Source organism: Microplitis mediator, chromosome 10, assembly GCF_029852145.1.
Source record: "Microplitis mediator isolate UGA2020A chromosome 10, iyMicMedi2.1, whole genome shotgun sequence".
Lineage (NCBI taxonomy): Eukaryota > Metazoa > Arthropoda > Insecta > Hymenoptera > Braconidae > Microplitis > Microplitis mediator.
In genome coordinates this window covers 3,946,806-3,965,840 of record NC_079978.1, presented here as the reverse complement: position 1 = coordinate 3,965,840, position 19,035 = coordinate 3,946,806, and the positions used below count along the sequence as shown (strand labels likewise).

At 30.8% G+C, this 19,035-nt stretch overlaps 4 protein-coding genes across 5 annotated transcripts; 2 read left to right on the top strand and 2 right to left on the bottom strand.

Annotated features, from left to right (window-relative positions):
- On the top strand, positions 1-5,010 carry LOC130676623 (phosphorylated adapter RNA export protein). The gene is made up of 4 exons (XM_057482969.1): positions 1-208; positions 314-920; positions 1,532-1,810; positions 2,741-5,010. Exons 1-4 carry the CDS (start codon positions 158-160, stop codon positions 3,004-3,006), a joined length of 1,203 nt encoding a protein of 400 aa, XP_057338952.1. The 5' UTR covers positions 1-157; the 3' UTR covers positions 3,007-5,010.
- LOC130676624 (cAMP-dependent protein kinase type I regulatory subunit) lies at positions 4,630-9,591 on the bottom strand. 2 transcript variants are annotated; one of them, XM_057482970.1, is made up of 5 exons: positions 8,507-9,591; positions 6,433-6,742; positions 6,069-6,335; positions 5,099-5,302; positions 4,630-5,009 (listed from the first exon to the last, which is right to left on the bottom strand). In XM_057482970.1, the coding sequence occupies exons 1-5, from the start codon at positions 8,669-8,671 to the stop codon at positions 4,837-4,839; spliced, it is 1,119 nt and encodes a 372-aa protein (XP_057338953.1). In that variant the 5' UTR covers positions 8,672-9,591; the 3' UTR covers positions 4,630-4,836. The 2 variants fall into 2 exon arrangements, with proteins under 2 accessions (XP_057338953.1, XP_057338954.1); XM_057482971.1 differs by lacking the exon at positions 8,507-9,591 and adding an exon at positions 7,009-7,668.
- An 800-nt stretch (positions 9,592-10,391) lies between these two features.
- LOC130676081 (uncharacterized) lies at positions 10,392-12,670 on the top strand. Its single transcript, XM_057482071.1, has 4 exons — positions 10,392-11,438; positions 11,608-11,717; positions 11,806-11,904; positions 12,358-12,670. Exons 1-4 carry the CDS (start codon positions 11,106-11,108, stop codon positions 12,605-12,607), a joined length of 792 nt encoding a protein of 263 aa, XP_057338054.1. The 5' UTR covers positions 10,392-11,105; the 3' UTR covers positions 12,608-12,670.
- LOC130675758 (glutamate receptor 1-like) lies at positions 12,645-18,352 on the bottom strand. Its single transcript, XM_057481600.1, has 9 exons — positions 18,176-18,352; positions 17,903-18,087; positions 17,606-17,837; positions 16,775-16,944; positions 16,248-16,415; positions 14,369-14,592; positions 14,098-14,300; positions 13,757-14,022; positions 12,645-13,143 (listed from the first exon to the last, which is right to left on the bottom strand). Exons 1-9 carry the CDS (start codon positions 18,350-18,352, stop codon positions 12,693-12,695), a joined length of 2,076 nt encoding a protein of 691 aa, XP_057337583.1. The 3' UTR covers positions 12,645-12,692.
- Positions 18,353-19,035: the final 683 nt, after the last annotated feature.

The window sequence follows — 19,035 nt, the reverse complement described above, 5'->3', positions numbered from 1 at the left end:
GTGTATTTATGTATGGTGTCATTGGATATTAGTTCATACAACATAAACCATTTCACCTGCCAAAGCGGTTTTAAATTTACGTACAGTTTTAAAACTTCAAAAAATAAAAAAAAAGTCAAAGTATAAATTTAAATAATTTGAATTAAGAGTCTGGAAAATGGAAGCTGAGCCTTTGGATTTAGAGGATGGTGAGGTTGTTGATGATGAGGTAAAATAATTGATAGTACTTTTGAATAAATAAATGAAGTAACCTCAAAAAAAAAATTAAGATGGTTATTATTTAATTGTTGTCATTAAAATAATAAATTTCCAGCCAATTGATGCCTTCGAAACTTACACAGTTCTCCAGAGACCTCAGACAACGAGCAATCCAAAAACTATAATTGAACCAAATTACAGTGATGACAGTGAAGATACATCAGCGTCTCCAGACTCTGGAAGTGATTCGGATTCTCGGGTTGCTAAAATAAAAAGGCCAAAAATAAAAGCCCGCAGACGTAAAGTAGAATCGTCACAAAAGCTAAACAAATATAAAATATGGTGCACGCAAGTTCAAGAGGAAGCACTGACTGAGGATTTGGTTTCGTGTGGGGTCACAAGGAAACTACACCAAGGCAGAAGTGTTGAAAATTATGACATACCGAGTCATTTTCGTTTGAATGGTTACGACAAGCATTCGAATAATTTAAGTTCTGATGAGGATAAAGATGAGGCTTATAGAACAAGTAATAAAAGATCACACACTGACAGACGTAATGTAAAACTTCGACTCGGTAAACGTTCTAATTCAATGGATGTTGATAATCAAAGAGGTTCTGTAAGAACTATTTTAGAGTTGCAGACGAGTATTGAATCAACGGATATTGAAGTCGCCAATGATATAGCCGAGAAGCTAAACGAGAAGAAAGATTCTCTTATTAGTAAGTTGGTTTTATCATTTATAATTGATTAGCAGGGTACAGAAGTTTGTGCTTGACAAGAAGAATAAAAGAAAAGAATCCGCTCAAATTTCTCTGTATCAAAATTGAGATCGCGAGCAAGTTCATGTAAATTAAATTAAAAGATATATTCAAATATCGAATGCCATAAAATAATGTTGAAATTGAGGGTGTGAAAAAAATATATCAATAAGACAATCAGTGAGATAATTAGCAAGACCACCAGCAAGACAATGAGCAAGACCACCATCAAGACAAGAAGCAAGACAATTAGCAAGACCGCCAGTAAGACAACGAGCAAGACAATTGTCTTGCTGATGGTCTTGCTAATTGTCTTGTTGGTGGTTTTGCTAATTGTCTTATTGACATATTTTTTTCACAACCTTAATTTCGACGGCTTGAATGACACTCGACATTTGAATATATCTTTTAATTTAATTTACGTGACTTTGCTCGCGATCGTCGTATTGATATAGAGAAATTTGCGCGAATTTTTTTCTTTTATTCTTATTGTTGAGCACAAACTTCCATACCCTGTTGATTAGTAATAAATTGTAAGTGTTGATATAAATATAAAATTTATTTTTTGACAGAACGAATAGTCGATATTATTGGTAAGGAAAAATCAATTGAATTTTACAAAAAAACAAAAGAAATAGAAGAAGATGGTGGTTTGTTGATAATGAATGGATCAAGAAGACGAACACCTGGAGGTGTTTATTTTTACCTTGTAAAAAATGATGAACATATACCACAGGAACAGATACGTGAAATATTTTCTCTGGATAGAAAAGAGGCTAATAATTCTAAGAAGAAACATAGTGCTGCTAAATTACGGGAAAAATCAAATAAACTTATGAAAAGTTTTGAAAGTTAGTAATTCATTAGTTAAGGGCATTCTCAGATAGTGTCTCCACCTTTTTAATAGGCTATTGCTAGTCGTCCGTTGATCGTAGGAATTTATTTTATTCATCCGATAATCGGAGCATGAATTTTATACGTTTACACACATCGTTTTTAAAGTATGCAATAACTTTAGACTGTCATAACTGTATTTAAATTTTATTAATTAATTAATTAAAAGAAATTGAAGCATTCATTGAAAGAGGGACAACGTAGTTGCAGTTTTGCCGAGATATAGAATTTTTAAAAAATAACTTAAAGTTGTTTTCAATCAGGAGTTAAACGAAATTTGTTAAATAAATTTTGGCTTACGAAATTTGAAAATTTGAATTATTAAATTCACATAAAGATTTTATTGAAATTTATTAAACAAATTTCGTTTAACTCCAAATAGATGTCAACTAAGTAACGTTTTTTAAAATTCTATATCTCAATGAAATTGCAACTACGAAGTTCTTTTTTCAATTAATGCTTCAATTTTTTTTTTCATTAAGGAGGCTCTATAGTAATTTTTGCCCAAGCTTTTCTCTCAAACTAAACCTCTAAACGCAAAACTAAGAACGAGGCTCGATGCATTACTTTATAAACTAGCAGTCTACGTTCTGATTTTTTAAAAATATTAATTTGTTTAAGAAAAAAACGTGGACAAAGTTTCCATTTACTGTGCAAGTGCAACAAAGATATTTTCGTTTGTTGACTTGAGTGTAATGGAGAAAAAAGTTCAGACCCTTCTTAATTGATAAAATTCTTATACGCTTCTGATAGTTGATTAAAAATTTTTAAAAAGTGAGGGGTTTTAAAAACTGTCTGCGAATGGCCTTATATATTAATTATAATAAATCTATATTAAAATTTTTAAATTAAAAATAAACTAATCATTTATTATATTTCTAATTAAGATGGTTCAGAAAATGATTTACCAGCATTATTAACGAGAGCTGAATTGTCGACCCAACAAATTGCTGAAGAAGCGAGACTTAGGCGTGGTGAAGGCATGGATAGACTTCCTATAGATTCTGATCGCACGGTGTCAAATCCACCACCGAGTCCTGTTACTGATGATCCTGATCATTCTGACAATGTTACTATCCAACGAAGAATTCAAGACTACAGCGACGACTTCCTTGATATTGGAGTAGACGTTGATGTTATGGAGATGTTTTAGAATTATATACGCACACTTAATATCAGCATATAACATCTGTTTGTATAATAATAATTCTCGCGACAATTACTGCGAAATTTTCATTATTAAATTAAAAAATCGGAGTTTATATTTTTTATGGCTCACATTCTCACTCTTGTAATTATAATAATATATTATATTATTATAATAAATAAAATGTAAAAATTATTGAATAATAACTTAAAGCCAGTATTATTTAGGTTCAATAATTTTTTATTATATTTAATATATTTTTTTAAATACTATCTGGTAGCAATTATGCTTTTGTGTTAATAGTAAAATATAAAGAACAATTAAATAACAAATAAGAACAAAAATAATACTGGTGTAATTATTAAGTAGCTAGAATGTGGACGCAATGGCAAATTGTTTTAAAAAAATTACGTTCTTACTTCAAATCAATTGTAATAATTACGTAAAAAATTAAATATTATTTTTAAGGAAAAAAAAAATCTTGTAATGCAAATCTTGTAATTAAAGTAGTGCTTCATCAATCAGAACTAGCAAAGGTCATTAATTAATAATACGAAATTAAAATAAAATTTTGTCTAACATCTCAGTTGAATAAATTTTAATAAGCCGACACTAAATTTATTGCAGTTAGTAAATTAATTGTTATTACATGTAATAAAAAATGTTTTTTCAATATTTATAATTATTTAATAAAATAAAGAAAAAATTTAATTTTAATTTTTCCAAAGCTTTTACTTGAAATTTTTTTTGTAGCCAATTTTATGTAACTATTTTTTGTTCCATTTATTATGGCTATTGTAGATCAACCTATTTGTTAATAATTTTATGGATAGGGTACAGGTACCGTTTGTGGCCACTGCTCCATTTTTGGACATTTTATCCTTTATTTTAATTAATGAAAAAGTCTAAAATAAAATTTTCACTTTAATAGTGGGATATAAATATTTTAAAACATATTTAAAAAATTGATTATGATTAAGTCGCCAAAAACGGAACCTCTACCCTATAATCAATTTCGAACTCTATGTCTCGTAGTCCACTGAAATTTTCTAATTAGATCCTTACTGTTAATTAATTTAACTTGACAAATTTATTTTACCCATTACATAATTAAATATTAATTAATAAACAAAATTTAAAAAATACTTGTGGCATAAATTGACACTGATTTTAAAAAAATATTTAAACAATTAGGGCCAGTTTTTAAAACTGGGTTCAAATTAATATTGCTAGTATATCTATATCCTCCTCAGTACCGAGGCATCATTTTGTTTGCTATTTGAATAATTATTTATAAGTATACTCGTAGACTTTTTAAAACGCAAACATACAAATTTTATTTTTTTTTCTAATTTATAGTTTTTAAGGCAATCTATTTTAAAACTGTAGCAATAATTATTTTTATGGTTCAGCCAACAGCTGCTAGTTGCCAAGCCTGGCAAAATTGTCCCCTATATGGGGCGTCAGGATCGAGGAGGATTAATAATATATAGATATACCAGCAATAATAATTTAAACCCGGATTAAAAATAAATTCGGTTTGAAAAACTGGGCCTTATAGTAATAATTAATAACCATTTGCTATAAAATTAACACTTAAACACAAAGTAAAGAGTAAAAAGAAAATAATTAATTTAATTTATATATTTTATTACAGACATCGAACATGACAATATAGTTTGGTACCAATGCACAATGTAGATTAATAATGAAAATATTAATAAAATAAGAAATTATAACAACTATAATAAATGAATTTTTTAATTTTAATAATTAAGATTTATATATTTATTTATCGTAATAGTGTATATATAACATTCAAGTTTCATGCATAATTCACACAGATAGTGAAACAAAGCTATTATACTGGGTGATGTTCCGTTTGAGAATGTCTGCGCACAGCCCCAAGACCCGCTCGAAGCGTGCTCTGTCCAGTTTCACGCATTTCAATGGACCGCGAGCTACCACCGTTGCTGCACGTGGCCTGTCCAGCAACAATGCGATCTCACCTGCAGAAAAGTCGTAAAAAAATTACTTTACTATTATCCATTTACTTTTTCCACACGCAATAAATTTAATTGCAACTAATCTATACTACCGAAGTAATCAGAAGGACCAAGTCTTCCAACTTCTGTTGGTTCCTCTCCTTCGCTACGCTGCTGAAGAACAACAGCCGTTCCTTCAACAATGATATAAAAATCTTCTCCAGGCTCTCCTTGTCTCACAATCGTTTCACCATCTTCAAAAACAACCGGCTCGAGGGCATCTGCCACCGTTAATCGCTCCCACTTATCAAGCGATTCTACAATAAAACGATAATTATTAATTACCATGTAAACAAATTCCACACTAAACTAATTCCAAAAGGTCTTATACTTTTATACGCCTTTTTGGCTTTAGTCACAAGTTTCAAGTCAAAAGAACGCATCATTTTTTTTATTGCTAATCGAATTGTAGAATTATTCTATAGCTGAAAATTAGGAAAAAAATTTTGGTGATAAAACGATTGGCAATGAAAGAAAATTATACGCCCGTTTGATTTTAGAGTTTACACGGAAAGATTTGAACCCGACTGGTTACTGTTCTGCACCCGACTTAGTATGGTGCTGGAAAAAAATTCTCGATTATGGTGCAGCACCACACTGATTACTGTGCGGAGCCTGACTGAGTGATATGCACCATAATCGAGAATTTTTTTCCAGCACCATACTGAGTCAGGTGCAGAACAGTAACCAGTCGAGTTCAAATCTTTCCGTGTACTACACCGTGAAAAATTGGGAGTGAAATCGGAGTAATTACGGATTTTATTTAATCTGAATTCACTCCGTCACTTGAAGTTCCGGAGTTTAAAAAAAAATCACTTTGCATATGAAGTAAAGAGGGAGTTTGTTTTTTCAGCTGAGTGATTTTGGAATGATCTGGATTTTATTTAAATCTATCCACTACAATTCGGAGTTTCAATATTAAATTAAACTCTCCTTGTAAAGCCAAAAGGACATAAAAATATAAGTCCTTTTATAATTAGTAACGCAAAATAAGATAATTTATATAAACTAATTGTAACTCACCAAGAATAGATACTCTAGATAGAAATTCTTCATACATTTTTCTTTTTCTGATTGTAGAGCCCATGAGAATACGTCGATAAGAGTCGCGATCAATTCCCCAGAGTTTAACGTCGGTCTTAGCTCGTACTGTTGCAGCACGTGGAGTCCCATAGATCAAAGCCAATTCACCAAAGCTGCCACCCTCACCAATTGTCGTAACCAGTTCACCATTAACAAATATATCCACTTCTCCTTGATCAATTACATAGAAATTATCTCCTTCGTCGCCTGTGCACATTAAGATAAAATTAAATTACGTGCATCTTTTACTATAAAGTCGAAAGGTCAGCTCTCATAAAAATATACTTGTAAAATATATAGTTACCTTGGCGAATGATTGATTCTCCAGGCAAAAAAGTTACCGGAAACATTGCGTCAAAAATATCTGATCTTTCGTTTTCATCAAGATGTGCGAATAAAACATTTTTGGCAATGGCCTTGCTCAATGCAGCCATCGTTTTGTAATCTTTGGGCACGACTTTTTTGACGTAACTCGTAGCATCTTCTTCAGACACTGGCTCGGCAGATATTCCACCTCGGCGCCGCGGTACTTGAGGTCCTTGTTGACCCGCTGGAAGATCCTCAATGTCCTCGGGGCTCGTCGCAATCTGTTGTTTAGCATCGTGCGCTTGTTCCTATATTGATCCACAGTAGATAACATTCATTTTCATATAAATAAATATTTATAATAATTAAAATTAATTTATAATGATACTGAAGTTAGCCGACGTCTAATAATTTTTTGATTTCTCTTGAAACAGTAAATTATAAAAAAAAAAATATTTGAAAAAATTGCACCTGTGCATTTTTTTATTTTTTTTTTTTTTTTTTTAATTGACTTGTTGAAAAAAAAATCCGAAAATTGCTAATTGTCTGCTAACTTCAGGATCATAATTTATACCTCATTCATTATTAGCAATTAAACTATTAAACAATAAATAAAATATATAAATTATAAGTTTTTAAAATTTCACTGAAGCACAAGTATATCAGTAACACGATTCACTAATTAAATAAAGTAGTGTACACTAAGGAGAAATTGAATTAACTGGAACAAAGTTTAATTGAGTAAGTATCGTTTTGTGTGTGTGTGTGTATGTGTGTTGTGTATATTCAGTACTAATTGATACGACGAAAATTACTCTAACAAATAAAATAAACTTATTATTGAATTGTTATTATTATATATTTATAAAACTATCTCTTGTACGCAGTAAGACACTAAGGAGGGAAAAATATAAAATCGCGTTTCCATATTTTCATGTTATTACGATAAAACCAGACGACCACTTCTTCTCCCTCTTCTCTATTTGTGTGATATTATAGCTGTTGGCTAATATAACATGTCACTCGTTATATTTCGAGCATATTCTAAGATTAGACCTTCAATCCCCTACAAGTTCTATACACAACAACCGTAAAACCCTCTTGCTGCTCTTATACACAGTACACATAGTCCTCGAGTATCATCATCATAATCACAACACATATTTGCATGACATATAACATACATCTATATGTGTATTTTAAAACTTTACAACATATGTATATACTATTACTATTATTATTATTATAATAATATCATATAGGAAGTAAAGTAATACTCGATGGTGACGATGATGATGACAGCGATGAGAGTACTAGTATGAGTATGAGACACGCGCACGTGCATTTCGTTTTACCTTTTACTACTAACGTCGATATTATTAATTTATGATAAAACATTTATCTCTCCGTTGTTTTAATTTAATTAATCTCAATTACTCTACGACTATTTTATTTTAATTTAAATGAACCTGAAGTTTGCAGACAATTAAAAGTTTGCGGATTTTTTTTTTTAACAAATAAATTGAAAAATAAAATATGCGCATGTAGAAAATTAAAAAAGCTGTGAGTGCAATTTTAAAAATTTTTTTTTAAATTATTGGACATCGGTTAACTTCAGTATCATAAATTTAAATGAGTGTAAATGTAGCAGACATTAGGCAAATTTTAAATTATTAGTAGAGTAAATAATTAATAAAATAAAATATAAAAAATTTTGAAATTAACAAGTGCATTTTTTATAAATAATATTTTTTAAATTGTTTACGATATTTATTTATAATTTTAAATTTACCTGACGTCTGCTACATTCACACTCATTTAAATTTAAACATCAAAGTATTAAATGATTCTGAAGTTGACAGACAATCAGCAATTTTTGGATTTTTTGTTTGAACGATTGAATTATAAAATAAAAAAAAATGAAAATATGCACATGTAGAAAATTTAAAAAACTATAGGTGCAATTTTTTAAAATATTTTTTTTTGTTGTTTTTAAAAAAATCTTAAAATTACTAGACGTCAGCTAACTTCTGTATCATAAGTATTGCTGAGAAAAAATAAAAAAGTCTCACCCGTTCGAGTTTCTGAAAGTATTCACGTAAAAATGGAATCGGATTTTGTGGTCTGCCGACACATAACTGAACAATGCAATCTTTGAGAACCTGTTGGATGTTGTGTCGTTGGACATATTCTTCACATTCACGTAAACTCTGCTCCTCTTCAAGATTGGCAGCCATATTTTAGTCACCAACAGCAACAATCTACTTGTCAATACAACTATTATCACTACGATAACACACCTGATGACACTTGATCACACCTGTTACCACATTTAATTATTTTATCTAAAGTTCAATTAATATTCGCTCCAATAATTTATTAATTAAACTCTCAAACTCTCAATATTAATAAAACTCTTTTATAAATAAAATTAAAATATTTATTCAAATTTTAAAATGTCCCGGGTAATTATTCATTTAAATTATAATAGTGCAATTTAAATTTAAAATAAATATTTAAATCCACTCCACACTCAGTTTACACTAAAATTATTAATTGCAGTTTAAATTTGCAAAGTGTTATTGAATCATGCCTACGTATAGGCATCATAAGTTTATTCAGTTCAATTCATTATTTATTATTAATTGATTATATATATGTACATATATAGCTTGTTTTAAAAACGTGTTATTTAAAAATCCATGTTAGGCACACTTGTTAAATAACTATAAGTGCATGTGTACTTGTATTTAGTTCATAACTAAACGCACTTGTCATAGAAAAAAAAAAATTCACGTATATAACAAATGTGCAATGTTTACTTGTACAGAAGTAGAAGTATGTATGTATATATATGTATGTATACACTGGCAGGTATATTTACGTTTACGTGTAACGCAAATGTGTGCGTCAATACGACAGAAGGTTTAATGAGTTTGTAAATAATAATTACGTATTAATGAGACCTTTCTGTGGGCTTATCGTCGTTGACAAGGCAAACTTACCGATGCCAATAAATGATATTTCTTTTTTTTTTCACGTATGAAATTTTATTTCATTTGTTTATTGTATTATGTCGCACGTTATTTAAATTACATATATATTTGTCATTAACATTTTCGGAGTAAAGATGTGGAGTATGATGTGAGAGAAAATGTGAGATCAATAATACTAAGTTTGGCCAACTGTGTAAAATTTAATGATATTTTATTTTGACAGTTGAATGTTCCTAGATTTGGATTATCTGTGTATGGTTATGTTGGATTCTGTTTTATTGGCAGCTTTACGCGGGAAAAACGAGCCCAGCGGAGACAACTTTGAAATGTCATTAAGGCCGGGCCGTACTAAACGAATTTTTGAATTTTACTTTTCTTTTAATTTATTAATCAATTGTTATCACATAAATTTTTATAGCTTCTGAAAAAATGTGAAAGACAAACTTTTTCGAAAGGTTTTCATCATTCGAGTGACGTAATTATTAAAAATGTAATTAGAAAAGTAAAATTCGAAAACTTGTTTAATACTGCCGACCCTTAAGGGGTAACGGTAACCAATTTTCAATTCAATTTAATTCACGGACAAACACTGGAAACTTAAAATAGAGAGTCTTTAGCGTTTTTTAAAACCTTAACAAAGAGCTAGAAATTTCATATTTTCAAAAATTCTAATTCGTCTCCGAGGAAAATTGTTTTAAAATTCTTATTTACTCTACGAGTGCAACAAAGACAGTCCCGTTTATTTTTCTGAGTGTGAGAAAGAGGTCCGATAGCGTATCCCCTTAAGATGTCTTTTGAAAGGACAAGACAAATTTTTTTTGTCTTAAAGCCAAGATTTTTTATAGAGGGTAAAAGCACTAGTACCCAGCCCCTATCCAGTGTCAGCCGGTCCTATACTTTAACGTTGGCTCAAAATATATATAGATATAATTTAACATGAGGTGGCTGGCTATTGGTTTGGGGCTGGGTACTGGTGCTCTTACCCTAAATAAGACACACAGATTTTGGTCCTAGGAAATTTGTGTTCTTTCTGTTTTAAACAAGTAATTTAAATTAAAGAATTGTTTATAGTTGACTTAGGGTAGAAGTACCATTTGTGGCCACTGCTTCATTTTTAGACATTTAATACTTTATTTTAATTAATGAAAAAGTATAAAATAAAATTTCCATTGCAATAGTGTGATAAGAGTGTCTGCACACATTTTTAAAATTAATTATGTTACTGCGTCTTTTACAAATTATTTTATTTAAATTTTTAAAGCAAACAAAATTTTTTCGTCCCTTTCTTTACCCAGGCCTTCATTAATCTAGACAAGTAATGAAAATCTGTATGCATGATTTCGGTCTTCGTAAAACTAAACTATTTTTCTCTCGGTACTCAAGAATGAGTAATGCACCGTAAAATTTATTAATTTATTAAAGAAAAATTTTAGACCCCTTCAGAAAAGATGTTTCTATGCAATTGGGACAAATACAAATTTGAAATCAATCGATACTACAGTTCTTTCGAATCATAAATTATTACACAGAATATAACAATAATTTTTATTTTACTAAAAAAGTATTTCGAAATTCGAAGAATTTACAGACAGTGGGAAGTTTGGTAATTACTATACACAAAGCAATTAGTTGATTGTCAAATTTTTTTATTTACATTTAATAATTATTTACAAAAATGTATATTTTTATATTTTTTTTATTTACATTTTGTATACAAGTAGAGTCATTTGATACAAACAATAATTTAGCTGATAAACCAGCAGCATGTAAATACTTTAAACGGGCAGCAAAACCTCTCGAAGATGATGTACTTAAAAAATCAACGGATATTGGAGAAAAAGTGAATAAAAAAAATGAGGAAAACCACGATAGCTGTTGCGAAAATTGTGGACTGATGAGGTTCGGAATAGTACAAAAAATAATTTATAGTAACACTAACGATGCTGAGGACGTGTTATTTTCATCGGCGTGCGTTAGATGTGGCCTTTGCCTCGCAATAGCCGATAAGGTCACTGTTTTATTTAATATTATTCATACGCATGTACATATTCAACCCATTATATAGTTTTGTAATTAACATACAGTTTTTTTATTTCTTTTATGTATTTGGCTCTTAATATATGCTGTCTATGAATGATTCACCAACTACGTGTGCGGTTTTTAAAATTATTATACAGATTAATAAAACTTTAATTGATGTACATGATGATCTGTCACCCGATCGATGGCTCAATAATACCGAAGTCCATATTCTTTTTGGAATTATATGCAATGAGTCATTCGTACGGTAAATCAGCTGATATATTAACATCTAAATTAAGTTTTTAATCTATTCCTTCTATTTAGTCTACTTGTTTTTAAATTTATTTATCTAGATATCGTTTACGTGAAATTAATGGGGAACGTTATATAGGCGAAAGTTATCCGGGCTCTATTCTCATTGGATCTACGGCCAATTACTTATGGGAAAAAAAGTAAGTCTTTATTTATTTATTATTTTTACACTGTAAAAAATTTGCGGAGTGAACGCAGGTTAAATCCGGAGTGAATGCAAAGCGGGTGACTGTTTATTTATTGAATGTCCTCGGAGTGAAATTAACTCCTAAAGGGAGTTTATTTAAATAGACAAACTCCCTATTTACTCCGTATGCGGAGTGATTTTTTTTTAAACTCCGAAACTCCGAGTGACGGAGTGAATTCGGATTTGAATAAAATCCGTAATTACTCCAAATTCTCCCGATTTTTTATAGTGTAAGTGACAAACCTGTACGGAAAAAGTATATATCCGGGATATATACGGGCAAAATTGAATATATGTCTCATATATGCGGTATATATTCAGATTTGCCCGACTATATACTTTTTCCTTACGAAAATAATTTTTTAAAAATGTGATATTAAAATAATGTATATAAAAATTTATTGAGCTTGAGAAAAAAATGTAATGAATTAATTGAAGATATTGATGCTGAAAATTTGTATAATTATTGGAAAGACTGGTACGCTGGTTTTGATATAAAATTTAGGAATATTTTGTGTCGTGGTGATGTGGGAATTTTACGGGAATGTCGCAGTTTCAAAGATGTACGTGATTTATCATCATCTAAACAAGAAGAAGAACAAGAGCCTGAGTATGGTATACAAATAAATGCTAAACTCGAATGTACTTATGATTAATTTTTTTTATATACTTTTATTTTAATATTTGAGATTTCTATGGACATTTTTTTCCAAATGTATACTTTATAATTAACTAATATATTTAATTATTAAAAGGAAAAATAATTTGTTTTTTCTGCAACTGTTTGTCGTCATCATTTACTTTCCTTTCCCTCAATAATTTCGGTGAATAGCCTAAGCGGTGTTTATAAGCTCCGAAATGAAAACTATAATAATCATTATTTAAATAATCACTAAGCACATTATCGTTCGATTTATCTTTACTGTTTTTAATTTTTGTGTCTTTTTTTTTCAAGTAAATGTCAATGATCATAATTAATTTATTTTTGAACTTTTTTCTTTTGCTCCACATACGTTCGGCGAGTCCAATACAAACGGCGGTTACGATACCAATAGCAAGTATTATGAAAGCCGAGTAAACATCAGCTATTCTTGCGCTGTGGAATGTTGTTGGGTCGCGACATTTAGGCATGTTAGGTAACATGCGATCACCAATTCTGTCAATAACACCACGTTCCCGCATTCTTAAAATGCTAAGCATATAATTTATTAATAAATAACTTTTAAAATACGTTTAATATTCAATATTCTGCACACCTTCAACGCAAAACTTTGTTCGTTCGTTTGTTTATGTACACAGAAAAAAAAGGATTTCTTGGCGCAAAAAATTTTTACTTGCGCTAAGAGATTTTTTGCATATGAATTGAAAACGGAAATTTTCTTGCGTCAATAAAATTTTTCTAGTTCTAAGAAAATTTTTGTTTTCATTTTACATTGAAAAATTTTTTTTGCGCCAAGAAATCTTTTTTTCTGTCTATGCTTACATCCGAAATATGTATAACTTTTTTTTTTTCATCGGCTTTGATTTACCGTAATGTAGAACTCGATTAAAAATTTTTTTTTTACTTACAACTAATGAATAAATTAAAAGTTATACAATATACTTAGTTAGCTACTGTCATTATCTGTCAAATGTAAGCAACTCCGAGGCTCGAAGTAGTTAAAATTTTTCCAGTCATATGTAAATAAACGTCAAAAAAATTAATAAGTCGTATCATAAGTTAATGAAAATTTAAATTGATAATAAAAAAAAAATATGACATGACTATTTGAGGTGTGCATTTTATGTTTTTATTTATTATGTACCTAAGATTAATTATTTTTTCATAAGGACTAAATTTTTCCATGGGTAAAGCGACAATAGTAAATGTTTGTCCAACTTCAATTTCTTTTAATGAACATCGTTCCTGTATTAATGATGTCCTGAGAGTTCTTCTAGCCAGTGTTGCACTTGCAAAAAATCCATAGCCACCTTTCACGGCTTTCTGGAGACCTTGAGTTGTATCAATACGTGATTCACGGCCATTGAACGCTTTTATATACAACAGCCTTAAATTACTGTCGTTGGTATTCTATTAAGATATTTTTAATTTGTTTATGGTTTTAAATTATTTATTACAATATGACCATAAAAAATAGAAAATTACTCTCATAAATTCGTCATCGAGATCACTGTATCCAACTTTGAAATTATTTTGCAGCAAATCTTCAAGTGTTTTAATACCAGTCGCTTGGACAGATAATATTGAAGTTATGAATCCAGCGTACGCATTGTACATAACTAATGCAAAAGTTAGACTAGCTAATAGTGCCATTTTGCCTGATAGAGTTTTCGGTCTCCATGGTGTACCTTAAGAAATAATGAATTAATTAAACAAATATATAAAATATATCTAAATCTTTCGAAATCACTAATACCTTGCATACACATAATCCCAGTGCACCAAAGTGTAGCTTCACCAAAAGTTGTTTTTCTTCCGGAGTAACGAAAAACATTTCGCGTAATGTAATTTATTAGACTGATAGTAAGAATTATTACAATATGAACGAATGCAACACAGAGCAAAAGCCGGTTGTTAAAAGGCTGAAGAAAAATATCGCGCATGAATCCGGATTCCGGTGGACGGATGTAAATATTTCTTCTGTTTAGTCATTTGATTAATCAGTTTTTTAAAATAATTATGAATGTAAAATTTTGTATTAACCCACTCGAGACACTGGTGGTTTTTATCTATAAGTATTTTTAACTCCTTGCTATGAAAATTAAAAATTTTGAATAAAAGGGAAGTTATTGGTTTCGTTCTGACTTTTGAAGTTCGAGTTTTCATCAGATGTCAACATTTTGAGGTCTTGGGAAACTGTGCTGACTAATTTCGGATGGACGTCCGCGTATACTTTGCGGCAATCGAAAGGGTTTATGAAGACGAAAGCAATTTAGAGTTGTCCGGCCGAGAAGTTCGAGTCATTCGAAAAATAAAAATTTAGAAAAATCTATTTTTAGGTTTGTGTTGCTTAGCTTGTAAATCGCTCGATCGATTTGGCTAAAAATTTGATCAAATCTACGTCTCAAAAGCCTTTCTATTTCCCTTGTAGGAAAAAAAATATTGACAACGGGGCCAGTCTTGGCACAATACTGGGCTACCGAGGCTCGGCCTCCCAAGGTTGGTCCGAGATCCGACCAACGTTCAAGTGACGAGTCTTGGTTTGCCAGTCTTGGGCCAATGTTCAGCCAATACTCAAGTGACAAGCCTTGGTTTGCCAGTCTTGGGACAAGGTTCAGCCATCATACAAGTGACAAGCCTTAGTTTACCAGTCTAAATAACAAATGGTACCTAAAAACTCCTGGCTTCTGTGAACAGCGTAACAGCCTAGTGGATAAGACGCTTGCCTAGCAGTCATGAAGGACCAGGTTCGAGACCCAGCAAATGCAAAAAAAAAATTAGTTTCATCGATCCACCTGATTTCTCTGTGTACAAATTTATTTCCATATGTTACCATCCCGCACATGTCTACTAATATTTTTTTTTTTTTTTTTCAATTTATTTTTAATAAGCATAGGTGCTTATTTAGCAACAGTCGTGGCACAAGTCTGGCAGCCAAGCTTGGGAGGAGGTTATCATTTCGAGACTTAGACTGGCTTGGGCCAAGCTTCAATTTAACTCTTGTCCCAAAGTTATGTAGAGTTGCGCCAGTCGTTTACCAAGCTTGGACCAATCACCGTTTCCTCTAAGGGTTGCCGCGAAGCATATTCAAATTGGTCGATTTGTTTTAAAGATATCGTAGGGCAAAAATGACTTTTTTTCAGCGAAATGTATTTCTTGACCAGGGTCAAGCGTTTTTCAAATTTTTTTTCTAGAGGCTTAAATAGATTTTATATTTGAAAAATTTAGTCATCACCCGGGTCAAAATATCTAGCCTTAATCCAGCTTCATTGAGTAAAAAAAGCATTTTGAGCCTCAAATAATGTTCAAAAAGCATCAATGATGGGCCTCAAATAATGCTCAAAGAGCCTCAAATAATACTAATCAAATTTAAATTACATGGTCTAGTAGGTTCATTTAAGTCTCATCGAGGCTTCTTGAGGATTTTTGAGAATCATTTGAGGCTCAAAATGCTTTCTTTACTCAGTGAGGCTGGATTGAGACTTACTTGGGTTCGATGAGGCGAGATTGAGTCTAGATATTTTGACCCGGGCAATAATTATATTTTCACAGTAGTCCAGTTAAAAATTTTTGAAGACAATCATCTCCAGTAGGCTAATAATCATAATGATTGTTATATTATTTATGGTACGCACGTATATCGTATTAAAGGGTGTGAAAAACACATATCCCGTCGCCGTTCATCATTGACAGTGATGTATCCAAGACCAATATCAACATAACCGTTGTAAACATCGCCAAGAAGATTACTCCAAACTTTGTTTGTAATCGTTCCGACTTTTTCGTGCAGTACTGTCTCTAAACTTAATTAAAAAATAGACATAACAATAAAAGATAAAGTCAAAAATAAATATACGTGGTATGTGGTATGCATTTAAAAACCATTGTTGATTTAATTATAAACTATTTTTGCAATTCAATTGATGGAGGAAAAGTTAAACGGCACTTATCGGTCACACGTGGCTTGATATGAACTTTCGATGACTCAGTTTGACCCTATATTAAAAACTCAACTTCCCACCACGTGAGTAGAGTCCATTGTGCGCAAGTGTCATAAAATTTATTATTACTTATTTTACTTCTTACCGTTTTCTACTAAGCCACAATATCAAAGTTTATGTATATATTTACATATAACTTACGCATGTTGCCGTGCACGTACCTAGCATTTAAATTGCTGGTTAAAAAATTTATGAAATCATTTAACGGACGATCTTCAGTCGTCTGCTCATCATATGACGAATTCTCTTCATCCTGGTCTTCATTTGTACCATTTAGTATGCCAACTATAAGTGGCAACCGGTTGAAATTATTTCGTAACACGACATCCACCTGATAATAATAATATTAATAAAAAAAAAAAATAATACACTGTAAAAAATCACCGGGGTAAGTCCAAACGGTGTAGGTGTTAAAATTATCGGTGTTAAATTTACCCCTGAAAGCGGTGTGAAAATAACGCCGTCACCGGTGTAAATATTCTGTACCGGTGTTAAAATAACGCCGCCACCGGTGTAAATATTCTAGATCGGTGTTAAAATAACGCCGCCGCCAGTGTAGATATTCTTTACCGGTGTTAAAATATTTTACTTTGTGAATATTTTTACTTACTCGATCACTATACTTGTTAATAAATGATATTCTTTATTAATTTTCATAAAGAACTGACATTTTTTGTGTTTTATAATCTTTAAAGTTAATACTTCAAGCGGACGCAGTTTACTCTGCTTTTACACCGATGTTACTCCGTTTTTACACCGGTTACCCCGCCTTTACACCGATTTTACTCCGCTTTTACACCGGTTACCCCGCCTTTACACCGATTTTACTCCGCTTTTACACCGGTTACTCCGATTTAACACCGGTATTTTTAACACCAGTGTAGTTGTATTTTAACACCGGGCGGAGTTAAAATGAGTCCATTTTTAACACCGCTCTTTTTACAGTGTAATAATAATAGTATTAATTTTAAAAAATATTTAACAATACTTACCGGAAGCTTAAGCATTAATTCACCAGGATTCCATGACCCCAGAGGATCTACAATAAGACTAGAATTGTCTGTTATTCTAATTTTGTAAATATGAACAATGTAAAAACACACACTCGTATTTTCGCGTTGAGAATAATGGAGATTTTTTGTTACATTTTCATTAATATCTTCATTAATTTCAACATCATTGTATTTGTATTTTTTAACATAATTATGCAGTGAATGACATGTTCTGTAATTAATTTAATGTAGTCACAGTTAATTGCTTTTGAGTAAATATATGACAGACTTATGTACTTATTTATATAAAATTTTGTTGGGTCACTTTGATTATAATTTGAATAGTAAGACGTCGCAACTATAACTTCTGTATTGATACCGATTGTCAGATTACGGAGACGTGTATCTATTGATATATCATCAGGTCTCGATGCTATTAATAACCACGATACATAATAATCGAATAATCGTTTTGCGGAAGCCTTTGATAAATAATGTAATCAATTAAAAAAATTTAAATATTAGATTATAAATATAAAGCAATGAATAATTAATTTTTTTGAGTCATACAGCTTTTAATACATTGTCAGGTGAAGTATTATTAATGCTATCGAGTAAAACAATAGCACCAACACGATGTATATTTATTTGCAATGCTTCAGGTAATTTTGGATTGTTTGATGACTGAAATGAAACACTTATTCCTTGTTGACTCAAGCATTGTATCAAAGGTCGTATGTACGTCATAACGCCGTCTAGAATTAAAAATAACAATTATCACGTGCGTCAGTAAATCATTTTCCTCAATAATTTACGGTATCAAAAACAGCTTATATTGACCCTGTAACAATAGAAAATAAATTTTTTTCACATAGACAACAAATTTATTCCCATTTCAAATCGGCCAGTTTATTAATCTTCCCTGATTAAACAACTGAATTCGATCGAATTAAAAATTTGAATTCTGTTATATTCTGTCGAATTCTGCAAAACAGAATGAAACTGAATTAAAAATTTAAATTTGAATTAAACAGAATGAAACCGATTTAAAAATTTCAAATTCGTTTTAATTCAGTTTAATTCGGATTCGGAACCAGAAGTTGGAGAATTATTTTCGAATTAATTAGAATTAAACCGAATAGAATTATTTAAATTCGTTTTAATTCGGACAAATTCTGGTTTTCCTGCCGAATTAGACGGAATTAATTTTTAAGTTAAGTACCGAATTAACAGAATTTATCTGAATTAAATAGAATTAAAAATTTAATTCTGTTTAATTCGATCGAATTCAAATGTTTAATCAGGGTTGACATGAACATTTTCAAACCATTCCTATCTACTCACACTGGGTTGGAATATTCGAGTAATAGTTTTTTATTATCATGCGAACTTACGTAGACTTATTAAAATTTTTTGTTAATTCAGTAATT

What these genes read in the sequence shown, in the direction of transcription:
- LOC130676081 (XM_057482071.1), top strand. Translation starts at nt 11,106, where the DNA reads ATGTATATTTTTATATTTTTTTTATTTACATTTTGTATACAAGTAGAG. An exon ending in GCCTCGCAATAGCCGATAAG is followed by an intron (nt 11,439 to 11,607) that starts GTCACTGTTTTA and finishes ATTATTATACAG; the next exon opens with ATTAATAAAACTTTAATTGA. An exon ending in AATTACTTATGGGAAAAAAA is followed by an intron (nt 11,905 to 12,357) that starts GTAAGTCTTTAT and finishes AAATTTATTGAG; the next exon opens with CTTGAGAAAAAAATGTAATG.
- LOC130676623 (XM_057482969.1), top strand. Translation starts at nt 158, where the DNA reads ATGGAAGCTGAGCCTTTGGATTTAGAGGATGGTGAGGTTGTTGATGAT. An exon ending in GTGAGGTTGTTGATGATGAG is followed by an intron (nt 209 to 313) that starts GTAAAATAATTG and finishes ATAAATTTCCAG; the next exon opens with CCAATTGATGCCTTCGAAAC. An exon ending in ACTTATGAAAAGTTTTGAAA is followed by an intron (nt 1,811 to 2,740) that starts GTTAGTAATTCA and finishes TTTCTAATTAAG; the next exon opens with ATGGTTCAGAAAATGATTTA.
- LOC130676624 (XM_057482970.1), bottom strand. Translation starts at nt 8,671, where the DNA reads ATGGCTGCCAATCTTGAAGAGGAGCAGAGTTTACGTGAATGTGAAGAA. An exon ending in ATCTAGAGTATCTATTCTTG is followed by an intron (nt 5,303 to 6,068) that starts GTGAGTTACAAT and finishes GTTTTATTGTAG; the next exon opens with AATCGCTTGATAAGTGGGAG. An exon ending in TGGTCCTTCTGATTACTTCG is followed by an intron (nt 5,010 to 5,098) that starts GTAGTATAGATT and finishes ACTTTTCTGCAG; the next exon opens with GTGAGATCGCATTGTTGCTG.
- LOC130675758 (XM_057481600.1), bottom strand. Translation starts at nt 18,352, where the DNA reads ATGACGTACATACGACCTTTGATACAATGCTTGAGTCAACAAGGAATA. An exon ending in AATTAATGCTTAAGCTTCCG is followed by an intron (nt 16,945 to 17,605) that starts GTAAGTATTGTT and finishes TATTATTATCAG; the next exon opens with GTGGATGTCGTGTTACGAAA. An exon ending in ACCAGCAATTTAAATGCTAG is followed by an intron (nt 16,416 to 16,774) that starts GTACGTGCACGG and finishes TTTTTAATTAAG; the next exon opens with TTTAGAGACAGTACTGCACG.